The sequence below is a fragment of the Pristiophorus japonicus genome, chromosome 12, assembly GCF_044704955.1.
Source record: "Pristiophorus japonicus isolate sPriJap1 chromosome 12, sPriJap1.hap1, whole genome shotgun sequence".
In the NCBI taxonomy this organism is placed as follows: domain Eukaryota; kingdom Metazoa; phylum Chordata; class Chondrichthyes; family Pristiophoridae; genus Pristiophorus; species Pristiophorus japonicus.
In genome coordinates this window covers 91,344,521-91,368,998 of record NC_091988.1, presented here as the reverse complement: position 1 = coordinate 91,368,998, position 24,478 = coordinate 91,344,521, and the positions used below count along the sequence as shown (strand labels likewise).

At 44.5% G+C, this 24,478-nt stretch overlaps 1 protein-coding gene across 1 annotated transcript in view; it reads right to left on the bottom strand.

The window, feature by feature from the left end:
- Positions 1-24,478, bottom strand: part of rad18 (RAD18 E3 ubiquitin protein ligase) — a 489,896-nt gene that overhangs the window by 318,819 nt on the left and 146,599 nt on the right. The window contains exons 5-6 of the mRNA XM_070895750.1: positions 19,019-19,359; positions 16,986-17,085 (exon numbers count right to left, since the gene is read on the bottom strand). Of these exons, the coding sequence (XP_070751851.1) occupies positions 16,986-17,085; positions 19,019-19,359 (441 nt within the window). The remainder of the gene's footprint in view (positions 1-16,985; positions 17,086-19,018; positions 19,360-24,478) is intronic.

The following is a 24,478-nucleotide window of genomic DNA, read 5'->3' as shown; positions in this document are numbered from 1 at the left end:
GCAACAGTAAAGAGTTCATATTTGAAACTGTTTCAAGCTTTGTAGGTTGATTTTACAGTAATAAAGCTCCTTACATGTAAGTAAATTAATGTCACAAAGTTTGAAATGTGCTGGTTTCAGTCATTTAAACATTAGTCTATCCTTAGCACAAGATCAAATTGATTTGTTTTTCAAATGTAATTAGCAGTAGGGTGCAAATCTGTCAACTATGTGAAAGGAGGATCCAGTCAGTTTGATTGTGCAATTACCACTAGACAGTCAGTGGCTCAGTTGGCAGCACCCTCGCCTCTGAGTCAGAAGGTTGTGGGTTTAAGTCCCACTCCAGGACTTGAGCACAAAAATCTGGGTTGACACTCCAGTGCAGTACTGAAGGAGTGCTGCACTGTCTAGGGTATCGTCTTTCAGATAAGACATTAAACCAAGATCCCGTAAAAGATCCCATGGCACTATTTTGAAGAAGAGCAGGGGAATTATCCCTGGTATCCTGGCCAATATTTATCTCTCAACCGACATCATTAAAGCAGATTATCTGGTCATTACCTTATTGCTGTTTATGGGAGCTATGCTGCTGTGTTTCCAATATTCCAACAGTGACTACACTTCAAAAAGTACTTCATTGGCTGTAAAACGCTTTAGAACATCCGGCGGCCGTGAAAGGTGCAAAAGAAATGTAAATCTATCTTTTTTCTTTCTTTAAAGAAATTCACCCGTTAAAGTAACACAATGCATTACACAAATAGCAAAAAGCGAAATGCTGGAAATCTGAAAACAAACACAGTAAAAGCTGCTTTTCCAGGTATTGGGGGAGGGTTAGTACTTGGGATCTTTCCTCGTAGCTCAAGCCTTTAGACTCAGCAATGTGGCTCTCCTCCAACATTGGCCCCAGCACTTGAACTGTTCCTGGTTTCTTAGCAACCAGAACGGGTTACAGTGCGCAAGTGGGGATCTGACCACAACACCATAGGTTTTAACCACAACTTCCTCTGGACTTATATTTGAACGGATTTTGCGGTGGGCATGAGCGCGTACTCACAGCGTACGCTGTCATACTGCTTTTGAAATCTATCACAAGTTCGGGATTTCTGCATGCGTGTTGACAGACCATCGGCTCCGCCAATGAAAACCTAATTGCTGGCACAGAGTTGGGCTATTTGCCCACAACTGCCCAGCAATTATATAGAGATTTTAAGGCTGGTGGAAACAGGGAGATACCCGAAATTAAAAATATGCTTTAAAAATTTTTTTTTTTTTTTAATGACATTCAGGAACATTAAAAGCTTTAATCAGAAGCAATCCTACTGTATGTTAAAGCTGTAGTTTTTAATAAATAATGTTTATATTTCATAACTTTCTGCACAGTATTTGAGTAATGAATTAGATTCCCACAATAAAAGCTAAATCTGTATGTATTTTAATGAAGTAATGTAGTAATTTAAATGAATGAAAGACAATCTGTTTTCTGATTGGAGGACCAGGCCCACGTGATCCCTGGGATCCACGGGCCATTATGCTGCCCTCCTACTCACAACATCAGAGCGCAAGTTCACGTAGAGGGCCCGCCATTAAGGTACGTATTCTTTCCGGCAGGTACGACGCCGACTGCAATTTTTAGCCCAATGTGTTTACTAGCTTTGCCTGCAGGCAATGACAGGGGTTCTGCGCTCACCCAGCACAGACCACCAGCCAATTTTATTCCCCTCAGCTCTTGCTAAGTTTAGCACACGCATAAAATAAAACAGATATTAACCAAACATTCAGATTACAAATTGCACTATCAGCTTCCCTTCTCAGACAGTTAACAGTTGGACAGTATGTCCAGGAATGTAAGAGAGAAAAAGGAACTTCAGTACTAATAGATTGCAGCTAAGGCTCTGCAATTGCTGCGGGTAAATCATGTTATGGTACCAAGTCACAGAGACCAGTACGGCCCTAGGTCCAATTCCCAATTTGTGCTCGAGTAGTTGATTTTAGCCTGGGCAGTGATTGGGTGCTATAACTGGCCTCCGCACGCACAGGATAAGGAGGAGGTAAAAGAACAAATCAGCCAGCATTCCTATCCCTATTTTTATCCAATGGAAACGCGCGTGTGTGTGTAGGCATCAGGTGATGCAACACTGGGTTTAGCTGTGGTGGCCCCATGGTAGAACAGCTGGCTGACCCTCACTCCCGCGATTCACACATGAAGAATGCCTCACTCCATGTGGAACTGTACCTTACCACCAATCGCCACCTTCAGGACAGCAGACGAGTAAAAAACACAATCACTGTGCCTTGTGAATTCTGGTGAATCTAGCAGCTGAGAGTAGATTTTGTACTTTTAATACCAGGTCATAACAATACACTCTTCTGGGCGATGACAGCACTTACGACTGGGGTGGTTTTAAGAGCCATATGTTTTAGCTGGCTGTCAATACAGGAAATTCAACAAGAAGAAGTTCTACCCTGTATAATTTCAATTAATCTCATGAGGTTGCAATAGGGCTGATGTTGCAGTAGCTTTGACCCTGGAATGTAGCATTCTTGATTAGAAGCTCATGCTTGGCGTGTGATGGTCATTTGCTCTCGGGCTGACCCAAGATAGTAAACTTTTATGGAGTAGTTTCCGCTTTGGGTGCAATCGGCAAATTGCACACAAAATGGGCATGAAGTTGCGCTGTTCAGATTACACGTTCAAGTTTCCACTGAAATAAATTTGCGTAACCACCAATGTAAAATCTTCAATGAACCAGTGTAATCAGGCAGAGCAATAGAACATAATTATTTATTTTTTACTATTAAAAAAGTGGTTCTTGATGTATTTGAGAGTGGTCACCTGTTGCAATTTTATTAATACAGCTGAAAATGGATTTATCACAGAAGTGAGCATTTTTAATAAGGGTGTCCATTCCTCTACCATGAATAAATTTATTGAAAATGACCAAACTGAACCTTTTAATAGTTTCAAAGGTGTACACTAGTCAGTTTCTTAGTAAATTAAATATTTTTTGGAATGATTTTTTTTTTTTTAAAACATGCCTACTAGTGCTTGTGCACCTAGGAACATTAGTGCAATTTGAAGAGGCTTCCCGAACCAGCTCAATCGGTGGAAACTCGTAATGTCGACCTGGGGGCGTGGCCAGTTTTGTGGGCAAGGTCAGATTCAGGCAAATTGTGTCGTGAACCACCGTAAAAGATCACGGAAAACGCCAACGTAAGTTGTTTTGAGCACAATTTGGGACGATCTTTTGCGCTGGTTCGGTCAGTTCGGCCTGGATTGCACTGATCTTGCGAGCGTAAACAACTGGAGACGCCACCTCCAGATGTTTAATGAAAGGTGTTTAATCCGCAGCGGCATCTGGGAATCCCTGGCCCAAGACAGCCCTAAGTGGAGGAAGAGCATCCGAGAGGGCGCTGAGCACTTCGAGTCTCGTCGGCGAGAGCACACAGAAACCAAACGCAGGCAGCGGAAGGAGCGTGCGGCAAACCAGACTTCCCACCCACCCTTTCCTTCAACCACTGTCTGTCCCACCTGTGACAGAGACTGTAATTCCCGTATTGGACTGTAGACACCTGAGAACTCACTTTTAGAGTGGAAGAAAGTCTTCCTCAATTTTGAGGGACCGCCAATGATGATGATGGAGTGAAAGAGGGAAAACTCGGGTGTATAGGCTAACGGAATGGGATAACATTCCCTTCATCTGAACAACGCTTCCTGCTGAACGCCGCAAGGAAAATAACTAAATTGGGGTGGGAGGGAGGGAGGTGCTGAGAAAATACAAGAATTACTAGTCCTCCAAAAAGCATTAGCAAGGCTCACTCCTCTAATGGGTCAGTAAACAATTGCAGCACATGGGATGGTATGAGCCCCAGGTTTAATCTCTAGTATGTCCTGAGCTATCTAATTTCAGCCACAGCAGGAACAAGATGGCACATTAAATCTCCGTGCTCCACTGAGGGAGTCTTTTGGATCAAATGTTAAACCAAGGACCCTTTTGTCCTCTCAGGTGGACATAAAAGATCCCATGTCACCATTTCAAATAAGTATAGGAGAGTTCTCCCCAGTGGCCAGTATTTATTCCACAGTCAACATCACTGAAATAGATCAGATCATTATCACATTGTTGTTTTTGTGTGACCTTGTTGTACGCAAATTGGCTGCCACATTTCCTACATTACAAGGTGTCATATAAATGCATTTTCTTTCTTTTCTGTAATGACTCAAGAGTCTTGTTACTGTAAACGGCCTCAGGTGTAAACCTGATCCAACTTTATTTGCGCCCAAAGTACCTGCATGACATGGTACCCGCGCTTATATACCAGTGATCGTGCACACGCGTGTACAGCCCGATGACCTCCAACTGTGTCGTCCCCTGGTATCTGGTGACCCCAAGCATTAATACATAACATTTTCTTTCTTTGTTCATAATTAGCCAGTCATCCCAGAAGCAAAAGTGCGCATGCGGGAGTCAGGTGAGCACAGAATTGAGCTGGGCTGTAATATCAGTAGTCAAACCACTATTTGCTTGGATGTCAATTATGGGTATTTGAGTTCAGTCATTGTCCAGAACTGTACCCTAGCATGAAACAGTCCCTTTAGAATAGGGGGTTTTAAAAATAGGCAAAACTGGTGGAAAATATGACTCTGCTCTAATCTTTACATACAAATTAGAATGTCTGAGTGTAATTTGTCAAACCTGTAACAGACCTGCAGCTCACTAGCTTTATTCTGAAGTGTCAGGTTCATGATAAAATTTAATTTAGCCAACGTAACAAATTTATACTTGAGGCTCTTTAATATTCTGGGCTTCTGATTCCTTCTGGCCACTACTGTCTTTGCCATCAAATCTCTCTAACTTTAATTAACACAAAAAGAAAACAGAGGTCACCAATCATGCAGTCAGCTGGGAGCAGAATGACTGAGTTGGAAAGGTGCAGAATGCAGCTCACAAGATTACTGTGTTGCGCTGCGGAAAGAAAAACAAATACGGGCTCAGTAAACAATTTGATAATGTCTGGAATACTGGAGATTAGAAGCAGCGCAGGCAGCCTGTTGAGTTTCCTAGTACTTTGTTGCACATGGTTCTGTTCAGAAACCTGGAAGGCTCCAATAGACCATGTGAAAGAAATTACCTGGTTGTCAAGAACTGGCATAGCACCCGGAACAGACACGGAGTTCTCTTGCAAATCAACGGCCAAAGCAACCTAGAAAAGCACAATAAGGGCCTGTGAAGTAATTTGCTACGTGGCTTTAGTAAACACTTCCACAGTTTTAAAGTCACAGAAAAGTTAAAGTAGTATGACGGCAACTCAGGCAGAACTTTCTGACCCAAAGCGTAACAGATGTGTGGAGGAAGTTAGCAGGGAAGCCAATGACATGGAAAGTACACATGGACTAAAGAGACACAAGATGCACTCTGCAGAGTGAAGGGATTGAGAGATATAGTGAGAAAGCAGGTAGGTGGGGCAAAGATCTATGAAAAAAGGAACAAGTTTGTTGGGCATAACGCCTTGGCCCTGTTCCTAAAACTTCTTGTATTAAAAAACAGTTTAAAAACTTCCATCTGTAGGACTGGCACTGAAATGCAAAACCTGTAACATGAAATAGCATCGTCAATATCAGCCACCTGATAATAAAACAAGACAATCATCCAATCTCTGAGCACAGATGACTACGTGATCAAAGAATCTTACGGCACAGAAGGAGGCCATTCGGCTCATCATGCCTCTGCCAAGTCTTTGAAGAGCTAACTAATTAATCCCATAATCCTCCAAATTTTTCCCCTTCAAGTATATATCCAATTGCCTTTTGAAACTTTCTATTAAGTCTGCTTCCATCACTCTTTCAGACAGTGCATTCCAGATCATGACTACACATTGCATTAAAACAATTCTTATCTCCCTTCTGGTTCTTTGAACAATTATCTTACATGTGTCCTCGGGTAACCCACCCACCTGCCAGTGGAAACAGCTTCTCATTCTATCAAAATTCCTCACAATTTTGAACATCTCTGTTAAATCTCTTCTTGACCTGCTCTGCTCCAAGGAGAGCAATCCCAGCTTTTCTAGTGTCTCAATATAGTGCCTCATCCTTGGTACCATTCCAGTAAATTTCTTCAGCGCCCTCTCCAAGGCCTTGACATCCTTCTGAACGAGTGGTGCTGAGAATTGGACACAATACTCCAGCTGAGGCCTAACCAGTGTTTTAAAGGTTTGGCATAGCTTCCTTGTTTTTGTACTCTATGCCTCTATTAATAAAGCCAAGGATCCCATATGCTTTTTTTAACTATCAATTTATTCTGACACCTTCAAAGATCCGTATATGTGAAACCCCAAAAACTCTCTGTCTAGTACCCACCTTTAAAATTGTACCACTTTTTTTATATTGCCTCTCCTCATTCTTACTCTCAAAATGTGTCACTTCACATCTCTCCGCATTAAATTCCACCTTTTTTAAAATTCGTTCATGGGATGCGGGCATCACTGGCAAGGCCAGCATTTATTACCCATCCCTAATTTCCCTTGAGAAGTTGGTTGTGGCGAGCCGCCGCCTTGAACCATTGCAGTCCGTGTGGTGAAGGTACTCCCACAGTGCTGTTAGGGAGGGAGTTCCAGGATTGTGACCCAGCGACGATGAAGGAACAGCGATATATCTCCAAGTCAGGATGGTGTGCAACTTGTAGGAGAACTTGCAGGTGATGGTGTTCCCATGCGCCTGCTGCCTTGTTCTTCTTAGTGGTAGAGGTCATGGGTTTGGGAGGTGCTGCCGAAGAAGCCTTGGTGAGTTGCTGCAGTGTATCTTGTAGATGGTACACACTGTAGCCATGGTATGTCGGTGGTGGAGGGAGTGAATGTTTAAGGTGATGGATTGGGTGCCAATCAAGCAGGCTGCTGTGTCCTGGATCGTGTTGAGCTTCTTGAATGTTGTTGGAGCTGCACTCATCCAGGCAAGTGCAGAATATTCCATCACACTCCTGACTCGTGCCTTGTAGATGGTGGAAATGATTTGGGGAGTCAGGAGATGAGACACTCACCACAGAATATCCAGCCTCTGAGCTGCTCTTGCCACAATGTGTGTGTGGCTGGTCCAGTTAAGTTTCTGGTCAATGGCGAACCCTAGGATGTTGATGGTGGGGAATTCAGTTGATGGTAATACTGTTAAATGTCATGTGGCAGTGGTTAAACTCTCGCTTGTTGGAGATAGTCATTGCCTGGCATTTGTGTGGAGCGAATGTTACCTGCCACTTATTAGTCCAAGCCGGAATGTCATCCACGTCTTGCTGCATGCAGGCATGGACTGCTTCATTATCTGAGGAGTTGAGAATGGAACTGAACACCGTGCAATCATCAGCATACATCCCCAGTTCTAATTTTATGATGGAGGGAAGATCATTGATGAAGCAGCTGAAGATGGTTGGGCCTAGTACACTGCCCTGAAGAACTCCTGCAGCAACGTCCCGAGACTGTGATGATTGACCTCCAACAACCACCACCATCTTCCTTTGTGCTAGGTATGACTCCAGCCAATGGAAAGTTATCCCCCAGATCCCCATTGACTTCAGTTTTACTAGGGCTCCTTGATGCCCCACTCGGTCAAATGCTGTCTTGATGTCAAGGGCAGTCACTCTCACCTCACCTCTGGAATTCAGTTCTCTTGCCCATTTTTGGACCAAGGCTGCAATGAGATCTGGAGCTGAGTGGTTCTGGTGGAACCCAAACTGAGCATCGGTGAGCAGGTTATTGGTAAATAAGTGTCGCTTGATAGCACTGTAACCGAAACCTTCCATCACTTGTAGATTGAGAGTAGACTGATGGGGCGGTAATTGGACGAGTTGGATTTGTCCTGTTTTTTGTAGAAAGGACATACCTAAGCAGTTTTCCACATTGTCGGGTAGATGCCAGTATACTGGAATAGCTCGGCTAGAGGCGCTGCTAGTTCTGGAGCACAAGTCTTCAGCACTACAGTTGGGATGTTGTCAGGGCCCATAGCCTTTGCTGTATCCAGTGCGCTCAGCCATTTCTTGATATCACGTAAAGTGAATCGAATTTGCTGAAGACCGGCTTCTGCGATGGTGGGGACCTCAGGAGGAGGTCGATATGGATCATCCACTCGGCACTTCTGGCTGAAGATGGCTGCAAACACTTTTAGTCTTGTCTTTTGCACTGACATGCTGGGCTCCGCCACCATTGAGGATGGGGATATTTACGGAGCCTTCTCCTCCCATTAGTTGCTCAATGGTCCACCATTCATAACTGGATGTGGCAGGACTGCAGTGCTTTGATCTGATCGTTGATTGTGGGATCGCTTGGCCCTGTCTATAGCATGCTGCTTCCGCTGTTTAGCATGCATGTAGTCCTGTGTTGCAGCTTCCCCAGTTGGCACCACATTTTTAGGTATGTGTGGCTTGATGGTAATGGTAGAGTGAGGGATATGCCAGCCCATCAGGTTCTAGATTGTGGTGGAATACAATTCTGATGCTGCTGCTGATGGCCCACAGCGCCTCATGAATGCCCAGTTTTGAGGCTAAGAGATCTGTTCTGAATCTTTCCTATATAGCACGGTGATAGTTCCACACAACACAATGGAGGGTGTCCTCAGTGTGAAGATGGGACTACATCTCCACAATTACTGTGCGGTGGTCACTACTAACAATGTTGTCATGGACAGATGCGCATCTGCGACAGGTAGATTGTCGAGGACGAGATCAGGCAGGTTTTTCCTTTGTGTTGGTTCTCTCACTACCTGCCACTGGCCCAGTCTGGCAGCTCTGTCCTTCAGGGCTCGGTCAGTAATGGTGCTATCGAGCCGCACTTGCTGATGGACCCTGAAGTCACCCACCCAGAGTACATTCTGTGCCCTTGCTACTCTCAGTGGTTCTTCCCAGTGCTGTTCATCATGGAGGAGTACTGATTCATCAGCTGAGGGAGGGCGGTAAGTGGTAATCAGCAGGTTTCCTTTGCTATACTTGACGTGAAGCTGTGAGACTTCATGGGGTCCAGAGTCAATGCCATGTGTCTGCCCATTTCTCCAGTCTGTTTATGTCCTCTTGAAGTCTACTACTATCCTCCTCACTATTTATTACGTTTTCAAGTTTAATGTCACCTGCAAAGTTAAATTTTACCCCATACCCAAGTCCACGTCATTAAAATATATAAAAATGAGCAGTGGTCCTAATACCAACCCCTGGGGTACACCACTATATACTTCCTTTCAGTCTGGAAAACAGATGATCTTAGATCTTTGGGTTTTGTGCATAACTTGAACACATATCCACAAATCACTGGAAGGACCTCTTACATTCAGATTCACAGGAATACAAATTTCAGTAAACAAAAACAAAAATTGCTGGAAATACACAGATCGTCCATTCATATCTGTAAAGAGAAAAGACCAGTTAACATTATGGGTGCAGATTCCTAATCAGAACTCTTGTCTTCACTCAAAACATATAACTTATCTTTTCAGATGTGGATAGACTTGCTATCTATCCCATCTATACATCACCCAGGACTGATGAAAGGAGCAATGTAAAGGAAGCTCCATTCTGCATGTAACACCCACCATAGAATCATACGGCACAGGCAGCGGCCATTCAGCCCATCATGCCTGTGCCGGCTTTGTGAATGAGCTATCCATTTAGTCCCACTTCCCTGCTCTTCCCCATATCCCTGTCTCCCCTTCAAGGATATATCCAATTCCCTTTTGAAAGTTACTATTGAATCTGCTTCCACCATCCATTCAGGTAGTGTACTCCAGGTCATAACAAGCTGCAAAAAAAAATTCTTATCATCGTCCCAGATTCTTTTACCAATTAACTTAAACTACCTTAAAATGACCATATCTGATCTGTTTTGTTCCCTCATTTTGACTAACACACAACTTCACCCAAGAAGAAAAAACAACATGAAATGATGTTCAGCAGTTCAAAATGGAATAGAAAAAATGTTTTCAATGGAACTCTGTTTTTGGGGCTGTGTTAAAGCCAACACACTGTTAACTTTATGTAAGAGATCAGGCAATCCAGAGTATCATCACTGAAATTGAAGTATTCTGGGTGATTTTAGCAGCAAAATTGCACACAATCTCAGCTGTCAGCCAATCTTTTGCAGAGGTATAATTCACAGACCATTAGCACGTGGTCATATCTTAACTAAAATACACACACCACAACATAACAGTGCCACAAGGCCTCCAGTCACTCTGATTTAATCTTCTGTTCCAATCATCGTCATCCCCTGCTTTCCTGGAGGCAGACACTTATGATCATCATCATCATCATCATAAGCAGTCCCTCGGAATCGAGGAAGATTTGCTTCCACTCCTGAAGTGAGTTCTTAGGTGGCTGAACAGTCCAATACGAGAGCCACAGACTCTGTCACAGGTGAGACAGATGGTTTTTGAGGGAAGGGATGGGTGGGACTGGTTTGACACACGCTCTTTCCGCTGCCTGTGCTTGATTTCTGCACGCTCTCGGCGTTGAGACTCGAGGTGCTCAGCGCCCTCTTGGATGCACTTTCTCCACTTAGGGCGATCTTGGGCCAGGGACTACCAGGAGTCAGTGGGGATGTCACACTTTATCAGGGAGGCTTTGAGGGTGCCTTTGTAGCATTTCTGCTGCCCACCTTTGGCTCGTTTGCTGTGAAGGAGCTCAGAGTAGAGCACTTTCTTTGGGAGTCTCGTGTCTGGCATGCGAACTACGTGGCCTGCCCAGCGGAGCTGATCGAGTGTGGTCAGTGCTTCAATGCTGGGGATGTTGGCCTGGACGAGGACGCTTAAATTGGTGCACCTGTCCTCCCAGGGGATTTGTAGGATCTTGCGGAGACATCGTTGGTGATATTTCTACAGCAACTTGAGGTGTCTACTGTACATGGTCCATGTCTCTGAGCCATACAGGAGGGCAGGTATTACTACAGCCCTGTAGACCATGAGCTTGGTGGCAGTTTTGAGAGCCTGGTCTTCAAACATTCTTTTCCTTAGGCGGCTGAAGGCTGCACTGGCGCACTGGAGGCGGTGCCTGCTCTTGTTGATCGGAGGCTCCCGAGATATGGGAAGTGGTCCACGGTGTCCAGGGCCGCGCCGTAGAGTTTGATGACGAGGCAGACACTTATATAGAGGGTGCAATTGTAAGGAAAGAAATTAGCTTGGATGATGTGGAATCGGTATGGGTGGAGCGACGGAATATCAAAGGGCAGAAAACACTAGTGGGAGTTGTGTACAGACCTCCAAACAGTAGTAGTGATGTTAGGGAGGGTATCAAACAGGAAATTAGGCATGCATGCAATAAAGGTGCAGCAGTTATCATGGGTGATTTTAATATGCATATAGATTGGGCTAACCAAACTGAAACAATACGGTGGAGGAGGATTTCCTGGAGTGCATAAGGGATGGTTTTCTAGACCAATATGTCGAGGAACCAACTAGGGGGAAGGCCATCTTAGACTGGGTGTTGTGTAATGAGAGAGGATTAATTATCAATCTCGTTGTGCGAGGCCCCTTGGGGAAGAGTGACCATAATATGGTGGAATTCTACATTAGGATGGAGAATGAAACAGTTAATTCAGAGACCATGGTCCAGAACTTAAAGACGGGTAACTTTGAAGGTATGAGGCGTGAATTGGCTAGAATAGATTGGCGAATGATACTTAAGGGGTTGACAGTGGATGGGCAATGGCAGATATTTAGAGACCGCATGGATGAACTACAAGAATTGTACATCCCTGTCTGGCATAAAAATAAAAAAGGGAAGGTGGCTCAACCGTGGCTATCAAGGAAAATCAGGGATAGTATTAAAGCCAAGGAAGTGGCATACAAATTGGCCAGAAATAGCAGCGAACCCGGGGACTGGGAGAAATTTAGAACTCAGCAGAGGAGGACAAAGGGTTTGATTAGGGCAGGGAAAATAGAGTACGAGAGGAAGCTTGCAGGGAACATTAAAATGGACTGCAAAAGCTTCTATAGATATGTAAAGAGAAAAAGGTTAGTAAAGACAAACGTAGGTCCCCTGCAGATAGAATCAAGGGAAGTCATAACGGGGAACAAAGAAATAGCAGACCAATTGAACAAGTACTTTGGTTCGGTATTCACTAAGGAGGACACAAACAACCTTCCGGATATAAAAGAGGTCAGAGTGTCTAGTAAGAAGGAGGAACTGAGGGAAATCCTTATTAGTTGGGAAATTGTGTTGGGGAAATTGATGGGATTGAAGGCCGATAAATCCACAGGGCCTGATGGACTGCATCCCAGAGTACTTAAGGAGTGGCCTTGGAAATAGTGGATGCATTGACAGTCATTTTCCAACATTCCATTGACTCTGGATCAGTTCCTATGGAGTGGAAGGTAGCCAATGTAACCCCATTTTTTAAAAAAGGAGGGAGAGAAAACAGGGAATTATAGACCGGTCAGCCTGACATCGGTAGTGGGTAAAATGATGGAATCAATTATTAAGGATGTCATAGCAGCGCATTTGGAAAGTGGTGACATGATAGGTCCAAGTCAGCATGGATTTGTGAAACGGAAATCATGCTTGACAAATCTTCTGGAATTTTTTGAGGATGTTTCCAGTTGATGTGGTGTATTTGGACTTTCAGAAGGCGTTCGACAAGGTCCCACACAAGAGATTAATGTGCAAAGTTAAAGCACATGGGATTGGGGGTAGTGTGCTGACGTGGATTGAGAACTGGTTGGCAGACAGGAAGCAAAGAGTAGGAGTAAATGGGTACTTTTCAGAATGGCAGGCAGTGACAAGGTTCTGTGCTGGGGCCCCAGCTGTTTACACTGTACATTAATGATTTAAACGAGGGGATTAAATGTAGTATCTCCAAATTTGCGGATGACACTAAGTTGGGTGGCAGTGTGAGCTGCGAGGAGGATGCTATGAGGCTGCAGAGTGACTTGGATAGGTTAGGTGAGTGGGCAAATGCATGGCAGATGAAGTATAATGTGGATAAATGTGAGGTTATCCACTTTGGTGGTAAAAACAGAGAGACAGACTATTATCTGAATGGTGACAGATTAGGAAAAGGGAAGGTGCAACGAGACCTGGGTGTCATGGTACATCAGTCATTGAAGGTTGGCATGCAGGTACAGCAGGCGGTTAAGAAAGCAAATGGCATGTTGGCCTTCATAGCGAGGGGATTTGAGTCCAGGGGCAGGGAGGTGTTATTACAGTTGTACAGGGCATTGGTGAGGCCACACCTGGAGTATTGTGTACAGTTTTGGTCTCCTAACCTGAGGAAGGACATTCTTGCTATTGAGGGAGTGCAGCGAAGGTTCACCAGACTGATTCCCGGGATGGCGGGACTGACCTATCAAGAAAGACTGGATCAACTGGGCTTGTATTCACTGGAGTTCAGAAGAATGAGAGGGGACCTCATAGAAACATTTAAAATTCTGACGGGGTTAGATAGGTTAGATGCAGGAAGAATGTTCCCAATGTTGGGGAAGTCCAGAACCAGAGGTCACAGTCTAAGGATAAGGGGTAAGCCATTTAGGACCGAGATGCGGAGGAACTTCTTCACCCAGAGAGTGGTGAACCTGTGGAATTCTCTACCACAGAAAGTTGTTGAGGCCAATTCACTAAATATATTCAAAAAGGAGTTAGATGTAGTCCTTACTACTAGGGGGATCAAGGGGTATGGCGCGAAAGCAGGAATGGGGTACTGAAGTTGCATGTTCAGCCATGAACTTATTGAATGGTGGTGCAGGCTCGAAGGGCCGAATGGCCTACTCCTGCACTTATTTTCTATTTTTCTATGTGCCACTCTACAGTGGACAAACAGCTATTCTTCAGGTGAGTCTAAGAGTGGGTGATCACCAACATATTGGGGATTGGGTGGGCATCACAGCCGAATACAGCCAAATATCCACACAAAAGCATTTATCACTATGGTCACTCTTTAGTGATTGTGTGGGACTTCTTCCCAATTTTTCCCTTCCTAATCTAGGGATACCGAAGCCAGCTAAAGCACCCATATTGCTGGCAGTGTCAAGACCAGTTAACTCAACACAGACCAAGAACTGAACCTGGAACCTAGCCTGCTGTACAGAGCTCCATTAAATAACATAATTGCTTGCTTAAACATCAAAACAGCAAAGAGGTCAGCAAGCAGAATTCACCCCACTCCCCCACACATCCTTAGTTGCCCTGATACAACTAAGTGGCTTGACTAGGCCACTTTAGAAGGCAGTCAACCACATTGGCATGGGACGGGAGTCACATATAGGCCAGACTGGATAAGGACGGCAGGTTTTCTTCCTTAAGGACATTAATGAACCAGTTATTTTTTTCAAATAATAATCTGACAGCTTTATGGTCACTTTTACCTAAATTTTTCAAACTGAATTCAAATTCCTCAAACTGCCACAGAGAGATTTGCGCCCACGTTCTGTGGATTACTAAGCCACCGCACCCCTATTGGGTGAATGACCTTTATGAGTGGTGTACGTTATTAATGGATAAAGTCACTGTTAATTCATCACAGTATGGAGACACTAGCTGGCTCATCGTTGTTACTGCGGTACAGTTGCAGTGTCATGAATCCGGAGTTCCGGACTCTGGGACAATCGGTGGCAGGGTCGTCCAGAATCTGTAAAATGTTCCGGAATCTGGACCCGACAAACCTGTCGACCACGGGGTCTCCTCGCCCACCTGCCCGAACACCTCCTCGGCGCGAACGGCCCACTAGAGCACCTCCTTGGCGGGTCCCCACCCGACGACATCCTCGGCAGGACCCTGCCCAACGACCGCCTTGGCGGGACCGGCCTGACAACATCCTCCTTGGCGGGGCCGGACAGCCCGAACAGCTCCTTGGCTGGAATTCCCGCACCCCCCCTACCGCCACCCGCTTCTGACGTTCCGAAATCCGGAAATACCCGAACCTGGGCTCAGTTGTTTCCAGATTCGTGACATCAGAAAGCAAATCAAAAGTCCAGAAAAGCCCGGAATCCAGAAGGGCCTCGGTCCTAAGGATTCCAGATTTTAGGCACTGCACCTGTATCATGACATGAAAGTGGCTTTGTTTTTAAACCATCTTGTGACTTTAGGATACATCAAGAATATTTGACTGCATTTTTGGTATAGATTTTACGAGTGTAACCTCTGGTTTCAAAACATAAATAGAAAATGATGACTAAAGTAAAAGAAGAAAAATTGCTTTTGTTTTCAAGCCCTACTATCATCCTTCCCTATCGCTGTAATCTCCTTGAGTCTCACAATCCCGAGATATCTGCGCTCCTCAAATTCTGCCCGATTGAGTATCCCTGATTATAATCATTCAACCATCGGTGGCCGTGCCTTCAGCTGCCTGGGTCCTAAGCTCTGGAACCCCCTGCCTAAACCTCTCCGCCTCTTTACCTCTCTTTCCTCCTTTAAGACGCTCATTAAACCCCATCTCTTTGACCAAGCTTTTGGTCATCTGCCGTAATTTCTTCTTATGTGGCTCAGTGTCAAATTTTTGTCTCGTTACATTCATGTGAAGCACCTTGGGACATTTTATTATGTTAAAGGCGCTCTATAAATACAAGTTGCTGTTGTTACTGGCCCTGAATTTGCAGTCGGAGGCTTCCCATAGGGAATTGCCTCTGATCCGCAAATAAAATCGTCTGTGTGGTCGATAATGAAGAAGAAAGCTGTAGACAGCAGGAAGATATCAATGAACTGGTCAGGTGGAGAGAACAGTGGCAAATGGAATTCAATCCGGAGAAGTGCGAGGTAATGCATTTGGGGAGGGCTTTAATTGGCAATCCAACTTCGCGCACAGGCTGTCTGGTGCAAGAAGCAGAGAGCATCATAACAGGTACAATAGAGTGCTTTTCTGATATTGCAGCAGAGAAGGAGCTTTACTCTACAGCTAACCCAAGCTACTCAACTGGGTGTGCTTGATGCCATCGAGTGCCTGAAATAGGAAGTAATTTAATTCCCAAGTATTAGTAATCCTTTGAGAAGCACAAACATTTTTTCCCAAAAGCTATGTGAAATAAGTACAGCAGTATTGTGTTACACCACATTATTTGTGCTAGGTTGTCGCACCTTAGCCGCGCCATCACTAACACCGCATATTTCCACTCCGTAACATCACCTGACTCCACTCCTGCCTCAGCTCACCTGCTGCTGAAACCCTCAACCATGCCTTTATTATCTCGAGACTTGACTATTCCAATACATTCCTGACCGGCCTCCCACATTCAACCCTCCGTAAGCTTGAGGTTATCCAAAACTTTGCTGCCCATGTCCTAACTTGCACCAAGTCTTGTTTACTGATCACCAATGTTCCCACTAAGTTTTTTTTGGGTGCATGGCCCATTCAAAATACCGCGCATGTGTGGTTTTTACCATTGAAAAGCCGGTGAGCTGGCTGTGCAGGAGGTCCAGCGAGCTGCACAGCTTAAAGGGAACATTGCCCACCACTCCTGTGCTCGTTGACTTACATTGGCTTCCAGTTAAGCAACGCCTTGATTTTAAAACTCTCATCCTTGCTTTCAAATCCCTCCATGGCCTCACCCCTCCCTAACTCTAATTTCCTCCAGCCCGAAACCCCTCAAAGATATCAGCGTTCCTCCAATTCTGGCCTCTTGAGCATCCCCGATTTCAATCGTTCTTCCATTGGCGTCCGTGCCGTCCACTGCCAAACTCTGGAATTCCCTCCCTAAATCTCTCCCCCTCTCTTTCCTCCTTTAAGACTCTGCTAAAAATCTACCTCTTTGTCCAAACTTTTGGTCATCTACCCTAATATCTCCTTACGCGGCTCGGTGTCAAATTTTGTTTGATAATACTCGTGTGAAGCACCTTGGAATGTTTTAATACATTAAAGGTGCTAGATAAATACAGTTTGTTGTTATTGTTGTTAGCCCTTCATCCTCCAAGACTATATCACCAATAAGCTATTGATTTAAAAGAAAGACTTTCACTTTTGGTGAGGTTAAAGAGTTAGGTAATAGGATCACGTCTACAACATGGCATGAGGTGATCCGTCGTACAACAACAATTCACGGGACAATCTGCGCACATTACCTTCGGAGACTTTCTTTCTTATCGTCTCGCATTAAACAGCTGTCGAGGTGTCTGTTAATATTATCTTCAGGGATAGCCACTGCACAGACTGGACAATCCACTGCACAACAAAGGAAAACAAAGAACTAAGATTATACAGCACAGTACAGTACACGTTCTTCTGTCCTCAGAGAACTACACTAGTTTTTATCTGGTACGGTTATTGTACATTTTGATTACAAGGTAACTTTGTCATGCGTGGTGGATGGAAAGAGTGGTTCAACATGGTTATGGGGGTAACCTTTCTTGCTTGGAGTGGAGTTGGGTTGGGTTGCGATCTTTCCAGTGTATAGAGGGGGCGCTCCCATCTCCCCTTTTATGTTAGCCTGCCCCTCCCTCTGTTCAGGTGCGTGCTGTGGTATTTATGGGAGAAGGATCTCATTGTACAACCTTCCAAGAAATGATCCCAGACTGTTTGGTGCTTCTCCATTCATAGACAGCAGTTGAACATCAATCATTCCCAGTGGCATGTATCCCATAGATCATGCCCAGTTTTGTACTAGGGACAGGGGAGATTTCATCAGATCAGGAATAAGCACCTTCTCAGAATGTGCAGCAAAAACTGCGCTAGAATTTGTATTGTGAGGACCAAGTAGGGGAATGGTATCCCAATCCAATAGCCACGATGATTTGAATTACACTGCTACAACCTCAAGGATGCTCCCCAAAATTATCTCTGATCTGCATACCATGCGCACCTGCCATCCTTGGCTCAGTGGTAGAGCTCTCGCCTCTGAGGTAGAAGGTTGTGGGTTCAAGTCCCACTCCAGAGACATGAACACAAACTCTCGACTGACATTTCAGTGCAGCACTGAGAGACTGCTGTGCTGTCGGAGGTGCTATCTTCCCCCTCAGCTGGCCATAAAAGATGCTAAGGCACGATTCAAAGATGCAAGGGTGCTCTCCCAGTATCCTGGCCATTATCTATCCCTCAACCATCATCACTAAAAACAGATCAGCTGACTCAGTGCAGACCGGAAATTACACCTAGGACTTTCCTTGTTTGTATGGCTCAGTACCACACCATGCGGTGCATTTACCCACTAGGCCACCAAGAAAACAAATGTACAACTCAATGGTGACTTATAGAATCATAAAGCACAGAAGGCCATTCAGCCATTGTGCCTATGCAAGCTTTTTGAAAGAGCTATCCAATTAGTCCCACACCCCTGTTCTTTCCCCATAGCTCTGCAAATTTTCCTTTCCAGTATATATCCAATTCTCTTTTAAAGTTACTGCAGGTATAATGTCCAAAATCCGGAATCCTCAGGACCTAGTCCGTTCCGGTTTTGGGGTTTTTGCGAATTTTATACAAGAAAATCAGTAGTCTGAAGTCCAGAATCCTCGACCTAATCCGTGCCGGGTTTTGAGCGGAGATGTCCGGATCTGGCAAAACCTGAAATCCGGCACGGATTCAGGCGAGGATTCCGGATTCCAGACTTGATTTTGTTGTCTGAAATCCGGAATCCTCAACCAAGATTTTGCCTCAAAATGTCCGGTTTTCGAACAATAATTCCTGATTCTGGGTGATTCCATCAGCTATGTGCAAAATGTTCGGTTTTTGGACAATTCTGTTTTTTTGGATTTGGGACATTGCCTCTTTCAGGCAGTGCATTCCAGATCATAATAAATTGGTTTGTAAAAAAATTCTCATCTCTCCTCTAGTTCTTTTGCCAATTATCTTGAATCTGTCCCCTCTGGTTACAGACCGTCTAAAGCCAGTGGAAATATTTTTTCCTTATTTACTCTAACAAAACCCTTTATAATTTTGAACACCTCTATTAAATCTCGCTTAACATTCTCTGTTCTAAGGAGAAGGATTCCAGCTTCTCTAGTATCTCCACCTAACTGATATCCACTACTAGAACTCGTTGTAGAAATATAACAATGAAGTGTATTTACTGCCAGTTGGTTGTTACCAACTGGAGACTTGCACAGTTTTAAATAACTCAGATCTATAGCAACAGATTTTTATTCTTTAAAAAGTACTCAACCTTTCACTACGTCCTTTAATCCAGAAGTTGAAGGTTGTTCTGTAACATCAGTGTCCCTCTGCCTTAGGTGTGCCAAGCTATTAGGTGTAGCACTAATCGATTGTGTGCAAGTGTCACTCTGATCCTCATGACACTGTTTCTCGACAGACTGTGCCACTGATGGCCTTGTAGTTGTGGAGGAAGGGCTACGAGATAAAAATCTGTCCATAAATTTCATCTCCTGCTTCATCTTGACATGAACTTTGGAACCAGCCGATTGATTCTTGTTGGATACATCTGTTGCTTGTGTTGTCTGAGGCGAGGTCGGAGGAGATTCTAAATCACACTTCGACACCAGCTCCCTGTGGAAATCAAAATCAAAAAATGATTAAGGTGGCGAGGGAAACTGGGTAGTCGTGTTGGTCAGACACTGGCCTTCCATATCTCAGGCCTTTAGTCTAATCCAGGCCAGCTGGGCAGGATTAACAACACCAAAAGAAAGGTTACTGACGAAAAACACCATTTTATTTCAACGCTCATTAACTAGTACATTAACTCTCTCTTCATGGCATCTGATTGTATTTACTTAGTTCTCTGTTACTTTGTAGGGTAGATTGTTCCAAACATTTATCACCCTTATATTTGCTGTACATTTACTTTTCATTCATTTCTACTGGTCCTACAGAAACAGGATTTATTTTAGGCCTGTATGATTTTGTGTCATACCTTGTGGTGCATTAACTCTCAAAAAACCTGGAGGAATCAGCCTCACCTGTATGTCTAAACTCATTAGGAAATTCCAGGAGCCCTTGTGCAATAAGACTCATCCTCAAACTGTCACTTTGAAAATTCCTTCTCAGGAGAATAGATGTTAATGAAGCTTTTTAACCTATTTAGTAGAATAGACCCAGCAAGTACAAATGTAGTTCAAATGAGTGAAAGTGTGCATCTTTAAAAGTTCACACTTTTTAACATCTGTATGTAATTCTTACAACAGGGAATGGTGCCCAGATTTCCAGACGATATTAAAATAGAGGACACAGTAACTATTTGTTCTGCATTTTTCTTGACGGCCCAAATCATTCCCTCCACGTGGTGCCAAAAAGCAGGACCCAAGGCTCCAACTCTCTTCGCCCCCTCAGGCTCCAGCCCTGGCCCTCTCCCCCCGCAGACTCTATTCACCGCCCCACCCTCCACCCCTCTCCACCCCCCCACCCCCCCGCCCCCGCAATCTCTCTCCCCCCCGGACTCCCTCCCCCTCCCGGACGGCCGTGGGGCCGAGAGCGGCGGGGAGCAGAGAAGCGGCGGGGGGTCAAGTGGGAGAGACTGGTGGAGCAAGAGAGAGGCGCTGGGGGAGAGAGAGAGGGGGAGGCTGGGGTGAGAGAGAGAGAGAGAGAGAGAGAGAGAGAGAGGGGGGGGCTGGGGTGAGTGAGAGAAACTGCGGGGGGAGTGACATGGGTGGGGGAAAATCGGAGGGGAGAGTCACGGGTGGGGGGAGGGGGCACGGAAATCGGAGGGGAGTGCGGGAACTCAGGGAAGACGGATCATGTTCTTCCAACCCACTACAAGGGACATCGTTGGAGTGGATGATATCCAGAAGTCACGACACTATCACTATTCAATAAACCTGTTAACAATCCTGCCTGCCCCATCTATGGTAGGGTGGGGCGGGGGAGGATGCACTTGCGCTGGGGTACGGGACTTCGGCAGGCCCTTGCTGTCTTCTGGGGAGCTCTGTCCTCTGTCACTTCAGGAAGTCAAAATGGATCGAGTTACAATTTGCAAAGTCAGTGAGATCTTGGAATGGGCGGATCCAGTGACACATTCCTGTGAAACTTCAGGGTGTGGCGTATCCTCCAAGAGGACCAATCAAAGGGTGGAGCACGTTGGCCATTTTGGCAGTACAAATAAGCATGTCCGTAAATAATTCTGAAGATCAAAGGAATCTGCAATGGGATATTAATAAAATGGTGAAATTGGCAAAATCAGTAGCGGATGGAATTAATTCAAGGTCAGTAAATGTGAGGTGGTACATTTTGGTGAAAAAAAGTAATAATTATCCTTTGAATGGAAAAAGCTAGGTGATGTGGAAGACCAGAGGGATTTTGGTGGTCAGGATCACAACAATTAAAAAAACAATGGATTAAGATAAAGTAATGGAAGATGAGGTTTTATGGCAAGAAACATAAAAGAGAATATAAAAGTCAAAATATTATGGTGATCTATTTAAAACCTTAATAAGTCCACAGTTGGAGCACTGGATGCATTTTTGGATTCCACACTATAGGAAGGATGTTGAGGCAATACAGAAGTTAGCGCATAGATTCAATAGGATGCTGCCTGGTATGAGGAAATACAATTACAAATAAAGACTTGAAAAATTGGGGTTCTTTTCATATGAACATAAGAAATAGGAACAGATGTAGGACATTTGGCCCCTCAAGACTGCTCCGCCATTTAGTAAGATCATGGCTGATCTGATCATGGACTCAGCTCCACTTCCCTGCCCGCTCCCCATAACCCTTTATTCCCTTATCGCTCAAAAATCTGTCTGCCTCCACCTTAAATATATTCAAAGACCCGGCCTCCACAGCTTTCTGGGGACAGAGAATTCCACAGATTTACAACCCTCAGAGAAGAACTTCCTCCTCATCTCAGTTTTAAATGGGTGGCCCCTTATTCTGAGACTATGTCCCCTTGTTTTAGTTTCCCTTATGAGTGGAAATATCCTCTCTGCATCCACCTTGTCGAGCCCCCTCATTATCTTACATGCTTCGATAAGATCACACCTCATTCTTCTGAACTCCAATGAGTATAGGCCCAACCTACTCAACCTATCTTCATAATTCAACCCCCTCATCTCCAGAATCAACCTAGTGAACCTTCTCTGACCAGCCTCCAATGCAAGTATATCCTTCCTTAAATACGGAGACCAAAACTGTATGCAGTACCCAAGGTGTGGCCTCACCAATACTCTGTACAACTGTAGCAGGACTTCTCTGCTTTTATACTCTATCCCCCTTGCAATAAAGGCCAGCATTCCATTTGCCTTCCTGATTATTTGCTGCAAGCTGCATACTAACTTTTTGTATATCATGCACAAGGACCCCCAGGTCATAAGAAGAACATAAGACTTAGGAACAGGAGTAGGCCATCTAGCCCCTCGAGCCTGCTCCGCCATTCAACAAGATCATGGCTGATCTGGCCGTGGACTCAGCTCCACTTACACGTCCGCTCCCCATAACCCTTAATTCCCCTATTGGTTAAAAATCTATCTATCTGTGATATATTCAATGAGCTAGCCTCAACTGCTTCCCTGGGCAGAGAATTCCACAGATTCACAATCCTCTGGGAGAAGAAATTCCTTCTCAACTCGGTTTTAAATTGGCTCCCCTGTATTTTGAGTCTGTGCCCCCTAGTTCTAGTCTCCCCGACCAGTGGAAACAATCTCTCTGTCTCTATCTTGTCTATCCCTTTCATTATTTTAAATGTTTCTATAAGATCACCCCTCATCCTTCTGAACTCCAACGAGTAAAGACCCAGTCTACTCAATCTGTCATCATAAGGTAACCCCCTCATCTCCGGAATCAGCCGAGTGAATCGTCTCTGTACCCCTTCCAAAGCTAGTATATCCTTCCTTAAGTAAGGTGACCAAAACTGCATGCAGTACTCCAGGTGCGGCCTCACCAATACCCTGTACAGTTGCAGCAGGACCTCCCTGCTTTTGTACTCCATCCCTCTAGCAATGAAGGACAACATTCCATTTGCCTTCCTGATTACCTGCTGCACCTGCAAACTAACTTTTTGGGAAGAGTTTCATGTACAAGGACCCCCAGGTCCCTCTGCACCGCAGCATGTTGTAATTTCTCCCCATTCAAATAATATTCCCTTTTACTGCTTTTTTTTTTCCAAGGTGGATGACCTCACATTTTCCGACATTGTATTCCATCTGCAAAACCTTAGCCATTCGCTTAACCTATCTAAATCTCTTTGCAGCCTCTCTGTGGCCTCTACACAACTCGCTTTCCCACTAATCTTTGTGTCATCTGCAAATTTTGTTACACTACACTGTCCTCTCTTCCAGGTCATCTACGTATATTCTAAACGTAGATGACCTGGTTGTGATCCCAGCACCGATCCCTGTGGCACACCACTAGCCACCGATTTCCAACCCAAAAAGGACCCATTTATCCCGACTCTCTGCTTTCTGTTAGCTAGCCAATTCACGATCCATGCTAATACATTTCCTCTGACTCCGCGTACCTTTATCTTCTGCAGTAACCTTTTGTGTGGCACCTTATCGAATGCCTTTTGGAAATTTAAATACACCACATCGATTCGTACACCTCTATCCACCGTGCTCGTTATATCCTCAAAGAATTCCAGTAAATTAGTTAAACATGATTTCCCCTTCATGAATCCATGTTGCGTCTGCTTGATTGCACTATTCCTATCTAGATGTCCCGCTATTTCTTCCTTAATGATAGCTTCAAGCATTTTCCCCACTACAGATGTTAAACTAACCGGCCTATAGTTACCTGCCTTTTGTCTGCCCCCCTTTTTAAACAGAGGTGTTACATTAGCTGCTTTCCAATCCGCTGGTACCTCCCCAGAGACCAGAGAATTTTGATAGATTATAACAAATGCATCTGCTATAACTTCTGCCATCTCTTTCAATACCGTGGGATGCATTTCATCAGGACCAGAGGACTTGTCTACCTTGAGTCCCATTAGCCTGTCCAGCACTACCTCCCTAGTGATAGTGATTATCTCAAGGTCCTCCCTTCCCACATTCCTGTGACCAGCAATTTTTGGCATGGTTTTTGTGTCTTCCACTGTGAAGACCGAAGCAAAATAATTGTTTAAGGTCTCAGCCATTTCCACATTTCCCATTATTAAATCCCCCTTCTCATCTTCTAAGGGACCAACATTTACTTTAGTTACTCTTTTCCATTTTATATATCGGTAAAAGCTTTTACTATCTGTTTTTATGTTTTGCGCAAGTTTACTTTCGTAATCTATCTTTCCTTTCTTTATTGCTTTCTTAGTCATTCTTTGCTGTCGTTTAAAATTTTCCCAATCTCCTAGTTTCCCACTAACCTTGGCCACCTTATACGCATTGGTTTTTAATTTGATACTCTCCTTTATTTCCTTGGTTATCCACGGCTGGTTATCCCTTTTCACTGGAATATATTTTTGTTGAGCACTATGAAAGAGCTCCTTAAAAGTCCTCCACTGTTCCTCAATTGTGCCACTGTTTAGTCTGTGTTCCCAGTCTACTTTAGCCAACTCTGCCTTCATCCCACTGTAGTCCCCTTTGTTTAAGCATAGTACGCTCGTTTGAGACACTAATTGCTCACCCTCAATCTGTATTACAAATTCAACCATACTGTGATAATTCATTCCGAGAGGATCTTTTACTAGGCTCATTACACAGGACCAGATCTTAGATAGCTTGCTCCCTTGTAGGTTCTGTAACAT